Source organism: Papilio machaon, chromosome 7 (assembly GCF_912999745.1).
Source record: "Papilio machaon chromosome 7, ilPapMach1.1, whole genome shotgun sequence".
In the NCBI taxonomy this organism is placed as follows: Eukaryota; Metazoa; Arthropoda; class Insecta; order Lepidoptera; family Papilionidae; genus Papilio; species Papilio machaon.
Genome location: NC_059992.1, coordinates 3,931,295 through 3,944,273, shown reverse-complemented (window position 1 = coordinate 3,944,273; position 12,979 = coordinate 3,931,295). Strand labels below are relative to the sequence as shown.

The window sequence follows — 12,979 nt, the reverse complement described above, 5'->3', positions numbered from 1 at the left end:
ATTTTTTGTACACGCGAAATATTTTGTACACGTTTTTAGTAGACAATGAGTAAAAAAAATTACAAAAAATACTCATGCATTTTCAGAATTTGACATTAGTTATTATCCAATACGCTAATGTTTTGTCATGTTATATATTAGATAGTACTTTTTAAATGTCGATAGAAAATAAATATTTTAACACTGCTTGTAAAATCGCCTATGATTTTGTACACACACCGTAATCAATTTATCAGTCTTTTAAAAATCCACTAAATTAACCAGTTAGCAGTTATAACAAAAATAAAAGCTATGAAAAGTAAACTGACATATTGCTAATAGAAATAAAAGTAATAAATATTAAGTTATTCATATTTTTTACAAAATGTTTAATCTTAAATACGAATTACAACATTTAATCTCATAGAATCATCATTGTAGAGAAGGCTCTTGTTAATTTGTAAGTCCTTCATTAGAATTTTTCATTTATTAAAGCCTTTTTAATTACTTATGTTATCGAATTGTATTTGTACTGTAATAAGTGTAAATTTCGACAACATCATTTTCAACACAACATTAACCTGAATATTTATCGCCTGTTAATGGTATTTTTCATTTGAAAAGACATATAGTCAACTCCATGATGGAGTTATGTAAAAGATATGCAAACGGGGTAACTAAATTTTTTGTAAAGATCGGTCTTTTGGTTTTGTGCTATGATTAGTTTACCATTTCTTCAATGTCTTCCTTCATTCACCTGTCTTCGCCGTCTTCTTCGTCTGAATCCTCGTCATCTTCTTCTACATCATTATAACCCGCGGCTTCTTCATTTGCAACTTGGGCACTTAAATTCTCATTCTTTTGTTTATTTAAAAACTCTTCAAAGTACTCCTCGATGGAATCGTTGGGAAAATTTAATACATCTTGAAATTGAATTTGACGCTTCACTCTCTTAGTTTTATTGTTGGAGCTATAGTCATTTTCATCGCTGTCTACGATTCCTTTTTTATATAATTCAACGGGTACTTTGCTTCCATCACTTACATCATATTTTATACCTACATCGGTCTCTTGGATTTCTATAGATCCCAAACCGTTATCAATTAAAGATTTTAAATCCTGAGCTTTACCGTTACGGGTCACGCTATTTTTTTCTAATTTTTTAGAATGTTTTTCTTTTATCGGATGTAAGTGTTTAACTTCATTTGTTTCTCTGTGCTTAGTAATGTCGTTTTGTAACGTTTCTTGCAAGTTATTCTTTGCCTTGGAACTGTATGTTTTAACTTTCGAATGTCCTTGTATAATTAAATACATAGGTACTGTTGGGACTTCCGTAGAATAGTTAGATTCTTGCGAGACGGTCGCTTGTGTTGTAGATGTAGTCATGGGTTTAGTGAAACGCATATGTAAATAGGGATCATGCGTGTGGATATTTTGTGCATGGGACGGTTTTGCATGTAGCAAATTGTTCAGGACGTTAGGATTAACATGATAAGGATGCTTTTCTGATACTGAAGAACTGTCTGAATGTTTAACAGGTGCAGGCGGCTGCATACTCTGCATCAAATGTAATTTAGCGCTATCTTCTGTTGTATGTTCTTTAAAAACATGTATATTTTCTGAAGCATGAGCATATAAATTGTCTTCTGGTCTATCTGGATCTGTGGCAAGTGGCATTGACATCATTGGGGATAGCATGTCAAAAAGTGTTGGATGCGGTTTTGGCGGTGTAGTTACTGTAGTGGGTAATTCGTTTGTGGTTTTGTATACCGTAGCAGCTCCTTCATATACATTTTGGCTTTCTGTATTAACTTCAAATGTGGTATCCGTGGACGGCCATGCCTCTTGTGTACTACTAGGTGTGGATTCTATGGGCGGTAGAGCGGTAGGTACAAATGTTGTTATAAGATTTTGAATAGGTACCGATTGAGGTTTTTGTGGCACAGATAATGATGGTTTGTAAAACAAATATGGTTTCGATACCTCTATGCTATGATCATTTGAAATAAAATTATGTGTGTCGTTAATAATATCGTTATCGTCGAATGGTGTGGTCGGACCCCATCCAGCGTAGTCGCTAGTAACAGGAGTGTTCGGCAGAGCTTTAGTTTGATTTAAATCCACAAACCAATTCTGACTCGTAGTTGAAGATTGGTATATTAAATTAGCTTCTTGCACGGCAAAAGATGACAAATGCTCTGGCGTTACCGTGGAGGGTCTTTTAATTATCATTGGTCTATCGGGTTGCTTAGGCGACGAAACAAGACCTGACAAATTTTCCTCGGGAATTACGTAGATTGAAGGCTGATGCCTCGGTGGAGGTGGTGGTGGAGGCACAAGTATTGTCATAGGATAATATTCACTGTACTTGTACGTGTAGTCTTCGAATTTGGGGGGAGCAGGAGGTGGAGGAGGTCGATGTGTCCTCTTCAGCGGCGGGGGAGGTTGGTGGGAGGCTACACTCGGCTTACGTGAAGAGACACCCAGCACCAAAACTTCAGATTTCCTTTCAGGAATTCGTTCGCGTTCCACGCGAGGCTCATCTGCCCAGTAATGAACTCGCTCTAGAACAGGAGGTTCGTAGTCGTATGTGGGATCATTTCGAAGTGGATCGCCGCGTCCAGTTAGAGGTTTCCATTGAGCAAAGTCCATTCGGGGCGAAAAATTTGTACCAAACCCACTAGGATTGGAACTACCTATTAAATCTGAAAAAATAAACGCACAAAAGTATTGTAAGATATACGTATGTTTTTTTCAAGGACCTTTTCTATAGAAAAGTACACAAATTACATACGCGATAGATTGGCAACATGCTGCAAGCCAGCTGCGGGACCAGGGTCTGACTTCGCTGGATATAGTGACGCTACGAAAAACAATCCGATGCGTATCTGTGAACAAATTTCAATCAGTTAATACCCTGCGCAACGAAACAGTCAACAATACAAATAAAAATAATTTCCTTCATCAATACATAGTATAAAACAAAGTCGCTTTCGCTGTATGTCCGTATGTATGCTTAGATCTTTAAAACTACGCAACGGATTTTGACGCGGTTTTTTTTAATAGATAGAGTGATTCTTAAGGAAGGTTTGTATGTATAATAAATGCATAATATAGTAGAGAAACACTGATAAATTTAAAGTTTTCTAATGTGATGTCGTAAATAAGCACGTTTTTTTGCGCTTATATTGCAAACGCTGGCTGAACCCTACGAGATAGACCAAAATAATGTACTACAGTATTGTTCACCTTAAAAAGTTCAACAAAAAAGTCCGCGATGGTATATGTCTATCTCTTAGGGATAACCCAGCATAACCATTTTTATTCTTTTACGAAGTGATTTTAAACAATACAGCATTAATCCTTATCCATTTAAGTACCTTAAATAAATTGTGCATTTATTCTGTAGTAGGTATATTTTGCATTGCACCCGTGCGAAGCCGGGGCGGGTCGCTAGTTATGAATAAAATAATGTGTATTTGTTTGTAATATTGGCAGTTTAAAGAATTGCTATTTAAATAATTAACCATACTAAATTTAATTTCCTTATAACTCATTAATAATAAATCATCAAGTCTGTGGTTAAGTTTTGGGTGCAACGGTGGATTGTGTGTAATTAGTGCGGTCCGGGGCCGGGGCGGCGATTGTGGTAAGATGTCACAATTTTTTTCGGCAAGTAAGGCGCTCGTTAAAATACCACGCGGCCTGGCGGCGTTGTCGGGATGAAAGACGAGCTCATTTGATATTATAACCATCCTCCTTATTTACGTATACGAAATACAATGACCCTTTTTGCTCATTATGGCAAGGTGTAGATTTTAATGGTTGAAAATCTGTGTTAACGAGCGAAGGACTTTCCACGAAACTTAATTCGATTCTTTGTTTCTTACAATTTATCTTGAAAGTAATTTTAATAATCTCTTTGTAATTAACGGTTACTTGTTTTTTTTTTACAAAAATGCATTACTTTCACCATTATGTTTCGTGGTGGTGTAAAATTTACTATGGGTATTTCGAAGTTTTCTGAATACCGTAATCATGTTTTGGTTTTTCTAGGCAGAAATGTCTATATTGTTCGTGTGAATGTTGGTAGAGCCTAGGTTAGAGCATCAGGATACGGCGCAGTGAAAGCGGTGCGTGTGCGTGCTACGAATTGAAACTCAGGCGCTACCTGATACGAATGAATCAATTGCGTTTTGCATCTAATTTGCCCTCTTGGTGTCGTCCTTTCACTCTTATATCATCCACGTTACATGAACTTTTAAAAAGTAAACCATACATTTTTAGAACTTCTTTATATGCAAGCTAAATATCCAAAATAAATTGTACCAGAATGCAACACATAACCTAGAAAAGATTGAATAATAGATTTAATTTGTTAAACCCTTTTTTTCGATTAAAGAACCCCGAAATAGCTGTTCCACGAAATGGACTGTAAACTGAAAAGACGAAATCGAGGTGGCAACAGCGAATTAACGAAGAAAAAGGTAAATAAATTAGTTTGTTTTTCCATACTTAGAGTAAAGTCAAGAAAAGTTGAAGTGCAACTACGAAAATTTATTCTATGTTTTACTCTTATATATTTGTTTTAATTTTTACATATGTGGAGTGTTATTCAGAGTTATTGTCACGATGAGTTTATTCGAAGTACTGTGGGATGATTTTTTTATACCATAAATGTCACATTTAAAAAAAGGATTAACTTTTATCAACTTCGATGGATATAACAAGTGTGAAAGAGGACTTTATGTTTTATTTAAACGGCTATTTCTATTTATAGATTTTAATACTTCAATATAAAAAGCATGCGACCTTGACGACTACGATCTTCAATTTCTCGTTGGGCAAACATTTTTACGCAGCCACAACGACTTTCCTTTTCTATGTTTATAAACTATTGTGGTTAACCCGATCCTCTAGTTTTACTTGCTTATTGAAAATACACTGCCCATGAGATGTGTGCGCAGGTCAGGGAAAATAACTCAAGAATGCAGCGTTCTGTTTTGATGCCAGACGGTGCTGTGGGTTACGGTGGTCAGTAGGTGGATACTTAGTATTCTTACCAAACTACTACTCGAAGAAACAATAGTTACTATTTAAAACAAAGTTATGTACCATTGTTCAGTTCGCTTCAATAGTGTTTCTCTTTAATAAATATCAATAAAATATGCTAGCATACTAACCGTTACTAAATGTTAGCTACCTCACTAATATCGTAATTTTTTATACATATTTATGTCAAGATCATAATTATTAGACGTAACAATGCAAGCTTTTACACTTATTAAAGTCAGTATACAGCCTGACAAATTGAGGCAATGATTTAATATAAAGAAAATTGTTACGAAAAAAATAAAATCAATTTTTACTTTAACTTGTATTAACCATTCCTGTTCTAGGTTTTATTAATAGATATGTCGCTAATTATATTTAAAGGTAGTTTATTGATTTATACTACTGTGTCGAAATTATGTTAGCAAAACCTGTATATTTGTCTAAATAGAAAAATAATAAATCAGAGCTATAAATAATAATTATTAACGTAATTTCCAGAAAATAAAAACTTTTAGACAACTGCCTTATCGAAGTGAAAGTTTCTACAGCGTTTATTTATGAATGATCAAATTAATAATCTGAACAGGCTATGGCGCGTGGGAACCGAATTAAAGAATAAAAGCAAAAAGATATTGTTACTCTATGGTTTTACACGAAGTTACGTTTTGCATCGGAACACCAGTCGCGCCCAGACTGATTGGCGCCACAGGCTATTTAACGCCCACGAACATCTCAGCGGCGGAAAAATATCAATACTGTTTCATTTCGCATAAGACTTATGCTGGATTTTATATTTAAAATATGCAACGCCGCGCCGTACCTTATCAGAAACTTTCATTTCTTATTATGATCAAAAGCTTGCCGAAAGGAAATAAATTTCTAATGAGTTGATTTAATATTATATATTCATTCGTATCTCATAAGTTAAAATAGACATGAAGTGATTGATCTTGAAAGATTTACTTATTAGGTCATTTAGATCCGTACATCTGATTAGTACCATCGAACCAGATAAAGTCCCAGATCCGCACACGTTGTGCAATTTGGTTCTTCGTACACAAGACTATGCAAATAAGTCGCTCAGTCGCTAAAGGCAGTTGCTCACTACCTGTTTTTCAAGATCATCGTTAAAGAAGTTGCCGCGATTTTCAAGATGGCGGAGCAAATCTATACAGTTAACATTTTTAAATTCGTGTTAGCCGTGTAGTCATTATGCCTGTACTGACCGAGTAGACGACTCTCGTCGACGATTTTATGTGTGTACGAACCGCGCGCTACTCGCGACTTACGTAGCCTTGTGTACGTAGGGCCTTTAAAATAATGTTTTCAGTCACTATTAATGACATCAATAGAATTCATAATGCTGAATATTATTTCCCGAATGCCGTTAATCTATTCTACAATGTTGATTTTTAATGTAAAGCCCGCTGGACAACTTCAGTTTTAACTGAACAGTTAAAATGTAGACGGAATAAATAATAATCCTCAATAATAGACAGGGATGTTAATATTTTAGATATACATAATATTTGTAAAAATGGAAATGCACCGTGAACAAGTTTGTTATGAATAAAATATTAATTATTCTGCGATAAATATTATTATCGTTTAAACATTATATAATGTTATAAACTACAATGTAAACATGAGGCATCATTAAATATAAACATATTACTTCAATCAAGATTAGTATAATAATAGTCTAATAATAACAATAGGTTATTGTATTATGTATTCATTGAGTACAAATCAAATACAATCGGTTAATCCGAATTATAAAGTCCGGATATATTATGTCTGATATGTTGTCTGGTTAAAAAATTAGACACTTCCAATAGAATAGCCGTGTGGGTGAGCAAGGAAAGAAATATTAACACTTTCACATGTTTTATGTGTCGATGACCAGTCGGCAATCGGCATCACGGTAAAGACGAGCCCACGCAAACTGCCTCGGAATCGCCACAATTTGTTACAATGATTTCCATAGGTTTTCGAGACAAATTAATGTCTACATCCGCTAACTTTGCAATATAATCTATCTTTGTAAGTATTGTAACATGTTCAATATAGTCATCGTATTTGGGGAAATAAATTTCATTATCTCAACGTGTTACCAAAGGTAGTCCTTTGGTAAACCGTGGAGACAATGATACACACCCACGTAAAATATCTGATTTATTTCTACTATGTTTTGTTCCGCTAGACATGAACCATTATAATACATTTTCCAATTCAGTGTTAAAAAAATACAGTTTATTACTCGATGCAAAGAAGGTTTAAGAATCAAATATTTAATTTTCAGTACGCATGATTAAATACAGCTTGTTTGATTATCCGATTAACTGTGGGTTTCTGAGACCAAAATATCTGTTTAAAACATACTGTTATCTTTATTTTGTCAAAGATGATGACAGGAATGACGATATGTTTTATACAGAAATTTTTGTCTCAGAAACCAACGGTAAGATTGTCGCCATAAACTTTGAATATGTATTAACTATATCCAAATAATTAGTTTATGAATGTATAGTTATATAAACTATAACTTATTTTCTTAGCTAAAAATTACTAGGTCGTTATTTCTTAGTCGAAACATTTTTAGACCAAAGTTGTTACAGCTACGAACTGTACTATTTTTTTATTTAATACTGGTAAAATTAACAAATAGAAAATTATTTGCGCCTTTATTATAATCAATTACACGCTTTACGTACATTAATATAAATATATCAAAATTTCACTGGTTTAAAGATTGCTAACCAAGACTAATCAATTACGGATTTCCGGAATGAAAAGTCATGCGAGTTAAAACTCAGCGATATGAATATTCTAGATGTGGTTCAGTTTCGTTACATCTCTCAATATACATCAAGACTGAACTGACTGACTGACTGACTTGAAACTGACTAACTGACTGATATTGATATATCACAGCGCACAGCCTAAAGTCTACTAGACTTGAAATTTTGCACTGAGATTTTTATTATTATAAACCGAGCACTAAAAAAATACTTTTTTTAAGTCATCCCTTAAAGTCATAAAGAGGATGAGAGTTTGTATAGAGAAATGTTTTTAATAACAGTATTTCTTGAAAATTAATAAAAAACTTTTTAATACAAACGCACACGCAAATTACATTATTTACAGACTGCACTTAGAACCGTTCATTAAATCTCATCAACAAACAACCTTATCAAAACATATCGTCATTTCTCTCACTATCTTTGGCAAAACAGAGATAACAATATGTTTTAAACGGGGTTTTTGGTTTCAGATAAATCTGTTAAAGAATTGTACATCCCAGAGACGCCACTTAAGTTTATGACATAATACTAGGGCGGTACATTGTTAAAACTTATACATGGACAAGATTTCGATGCAACCATACACAAAAAAAGTATAATTAAGTTTTTAATTGTTTTCATAAACGCGTTAAGGTTATAAATAACTAGATCACATATGATTTTATTAATAATAAAGTAAGGTTTTTAAATATCCACATGCCATATCTCCTGTAAATTTTCGCGTGATCAATGAAAACCAGATGAAAATGGAAAACTATATTTATATAAAGTAGTAATTTTAGTACTACATTAATATTTATGTGTTATACATAAACAGAGCATTTGTTAAGGAGCCTATCTCTTTGACAAAATTCTTAAATTTAGTGCGTTTTCTATTGTGAGGAATAATATCGCAAGGAAACTTCTATACATATCTCATTCTTCTTTTAAAAACATAACGATCATATTTCATCCGTACAAATTATCTGAACAAATATATTATCTCTGCACAAAAACATATTATTTTTGTAGACATGTTTCGGAGGTGTTATTTCACGAATGTGTTAACGAAAAAATAACTTTTAATACAAAATACCGCATGAATTGATTCTAACAGTAACAAATAATAAACTGCAATCGTAATTGCTACGATTGCAGTTTATTATTTGTTAATATTTTTATGTTATTGTCTACAAAAACGTCATTAATTCATCGTTCGATATTATTTCGTCCTGAAGCCAAAATAGGATATTAACTTTAAATTTAAAATAGCGCACGCAATATGCCGCATGTAAAAATTCGCCGTGCCGTGTCGTCATATCCATTGATTGGTCTCCCCTATTGTGAGGCTATGATAATAAACAGTTATTGATCACGTCATTTGACAAACTGTAAACAATAATAGAAAAAGACTCCCTATAGAGTAGAAATATCACGACACAAGGATTTATTCGAATTATATCTTAAATTGTGTTATCAGTAACTATTTATAATGGTATAAATTTCGCAACAAACAGCGCTTAAAATCATTTAAAAGTTTTCAGTATTTCCTTTTGAATTATACAAAATGTATGGCAACGCGTTGATGTCTTTTCCACATACATTTTCAACATAATCCTGAAATATATTATTTCTTAAATAATTCATGTTTTCGCTAGGTTTTTAGGTATTTACTGTTTCAAGTAATTACCACAACACTATTTGCACATCTAACAATGGATTCAACAACTAAATATGTTACTACGTTTTAAATATTTTTTCCTCGATAATAATATCTTTGCAATAAAACTACAGATTAATTATCACGTTGTGTAAAAATTCGAAAAAAACTTACCCAAAACATTTTAATTCAATTGTTTAATTCGTAAACGTCCATACGCGCATTGAAAGAACGCGGAGTATATGCGGAGTTATCGCGTTGACGGCACGACGTCTACTGCACGTCTAACATCACTATAGTAACAAGCTGACTGGCTGACTCCCATAAAGCACGGACCAGCCACTCAACTTGTTTATCGCCATGCGCATGCGCCGCCGAACGTCAAGTGGCCCGACTGCCGGTTTTAACTAAAACGTATTCGATTCAAATTCACGTCACAAAAGTGTTACGTTACAGAAATCGTTGATGTCGGGACGATCGAAAAGATATCTCTATGTAGAACTGTTACAGTGGGTTTTGACTGGCGTGACACTAGTATTAATACAATATTGTTATCCCTCTCACTCTCTTTGTAAATACAAAGACAAAAATATGTGCGAGTCCAGTACAAGAGTCACGGCAAAGGAGTTTCACTGTTAAGTATGTATAAAAAAAATTGAATCCATATCATTCATAAACACATATTTAAATTCTGTTCTTAATTTTGAAATGCGGAGTTGTAGATAAACCATTCAAATGCAAACGAAATTTACGAATGAATATGATAATAAAAAAAAGGTTTTTTTCTGCAATAAGAAACTGTATTTGTTGATTTTGCTCATGAACAATTATAAACATGAATTTTAAGTAATTCCAGTAAGTGTTGTTGGAGCTTATACTATCAATATTGCGGTTTTTGACTTTATAAAATACTAGCTGTCGCCCGCGACTCCGTACGCGCGCAGATAAAAAAAAAATGAAAAATAGATGTTGGCCGATTCTCAGACCTACTGAATATGCTCACAAAATTTCATGAGAATCGGTCAAGCCGTTTCGGAGGAGTACGGTGACGAAAACTGTGACACGAGAATTTTATATATTAGATTTGACACTAATGCTATAAGATTAATTTGTTTCGTTTGACAGGAAATAGCTAAAGATATCACAATGACTTACCATTGTTAATTAAATTTACATGTAAGATAGAGGTCAACTTTCCGAATTTCTTTTCTTTAAATATATAATGTTTCTTTATAACTCCACCGCTACATTACTCGGTATTGTATGTAAATACGAGTCGAAGTTACATGTAACTACAATTTGTCACAATTTCCACATGTTCATATAGATTATATTTATTAAACATGGGTTTTTTTCTTAAATTTCTTGTTAAAAATCAGAGTATGGCTACATTCAACATTACTGAAAGCTTATTACGTTCACACAAGGAAATAAAAGGTTTATTTATATTTATACTAGGCGTCCGATTTTTATGATACATCAGCAGAATCGACTTATTAATAAAAATGCTACAAATACTCTTCTCACTTTTATACATACCTATTATTTTAAATGTTGATTCAAATCTTTGTGTAACCTGACCGAATTGATAACACGATTTGTAGAAACAAATGAAACGTTTTATTGTTTAATATGACAAAAACATATAGCAGTGGGTGATCTCTTTCATACTAGAAGCATTAAACAAAAGTAGGTACTATGCGAGCACAGTAACATTAGACGCGTGTGTAATATGACGCAGCCTACTCACATCATCATAGCCGTAAGCGCCGTTTATTGATCAATTTACCAGTCCAGTAAAATTATTTCACGATATTAACTTTTTTGCAATCTGTACAAACAGGCCGCATCGATGTTATCAACTTCAGGACTTTTTACTCTGCATGTGTAATACTAATTTACACCAAATATTACATATTTGGAATGTAATCCTTTTTAAAAATGAATCGGAGACCGTGATACGTGCGTTTAATTGCCCTATTGACTACTACTTAAGGATTGATATTAATTAAGTAACAATACCTTATTAGTTTTAAATGTATTATGTTTGTATTCGTTATGTAACGCATAAGTACGTACACATTACATCAGAAATAACATCCGGCACTATTTAAACTAATCAAAATATAATCATAAAAGAAATTTTATTATTTCATTACACATTTTGTATTATATATTAATTTCGCAACTCATATTGCAATAAAAAGTAAGGTTTACAAAGAGATTTTTATAATCGTAAATATTTATATAATATACTATCACTTTAAAAGTTAAAACCTGTACCTATGTTAGTTTATGATAATTATAATCTTTGCAATTGCTTCTTTTACCAGAACCATGTTATTGCAAATCATTATAAAATGTTTACAAAAGATTGTCATTGGGTAAATTAGTATTAAAGATTTTTTTCTTCCACGCGGACGGAGTCGCGGGCAACATATACCTATTAATAAATTTTCATTATAGTGTCAGAAAATATTAAACGAATTAGCAACATTTTAATCACGCACCAAATGGATTCTCATTAGGGAAAATCCCTAGTGACGCAACTTCCGGACAATTTCTCCGACACAATGACACATATCCGATCGTTCTCGTACTCGTAAGGCTTAGATCGCATTGCGCTTTTTTGCAATAAGATTTCATGTCGCCTACCACATAACGAGGTTAGCAAGAAATGACAAAAATTAAAAAAAAAGTCCAATGAGCTGGCGGCATAAAGAAAGTTAAAGTTCTTAAGAAAAGTGATATTACAAACTCTGCCTTCTTTAATATAAGTATCATAATAAATCTTATTTCTAATCAATTCCCTGGAAGTATTTCCTCTAGTCTTCTGTTTATTGCACGTTAAAGTGTAGTGATCCTATGAAAATGTCGCTCTCCACTGCACCAGCTTCCATGAGACCAATCCTATGATATGGTAATAGTACACTAGGGTTGATCAAGCAACTTAGTCATAATTTAGGTTCTTTTACATTTGGATTATGCTTCGCTTGACACGCACAAGACTTACATGCAATTTTATTAATTAACAGACATTTTTGACTCAGTTTCATTGCTGACTTACGAAAGGTTAGCAAATAGCAATTGCACTTGAGAGCAACACGTTATGCAGAGGAACTTAGAAATATGAGGCGCTATTGGACTAATGTTCATATCTCGTTTTACAGTATATATCTCGTATGTAGAAATATGAGGCGCTATTGGACATTCTACTAATGTTCATATCTCGTTTTAGTACAGTATATATCCAATTAGCCATGCTATGACTGTTCAACTGTTCTAAGATAGAGCTATACAACTTTTTTTTAATTGTACGCAATATTGATATAAAAATAATTCTTATAAGATTAAAATTACATTTACAACCGTGAAATGGAAATAAAAATAAGTTTGAATATTATCTAAATAATATGAATCAATCATCTGAAATGTATGTGTTTATATAAAAGATATGTTTTCATTAATAGATTGAAATCGAATCATTGGGATATCAGTCACG

The 12,979-nt window shown here is 33.0% G+C and overlaps 1 protein-coding gene across 1 annotated transcript; it reads right to left on the bottom strand.

Annotated features, from left to right (window-relative positions):
• Positions 1-452: 452 nt before the first annotated feature.
• Positions 453-9,845, bottom strand: LOC106709447. Its single transcript, XM_014501255.2, has 3 exons — positions 9,652-9,845; positions 2,774-2,867; positions 453-2,684 (listed from the first exon to the last, which is right to left on the bottom strand). Exons 1-3 carry the CDS (start codon positions 9,658-9,660, stop codon positions 733-735), a joined length of 2,055 nt encoding a protein of 684 aa, XP_014356741.2. The 5' UTR covers positions 9,661-9,845; the 3' UTR covers positions 453-732.
• Between the last annotated feature and the right edge of the window lie 3,134 nt (positions 9,846-12,979).

Excerpts from the sequence above, each read along its gene's own strand:
- LOC106709447 (XM_014501255.2), bottom strand. Across the intron at positions 2,685-2,773 it reads GCATGTTGCCAATCTATCGC|ATTTAATAGGTAGTTCCAAT; the intron begins GTATGTAATTTG and ends TTATTTTTTCAG.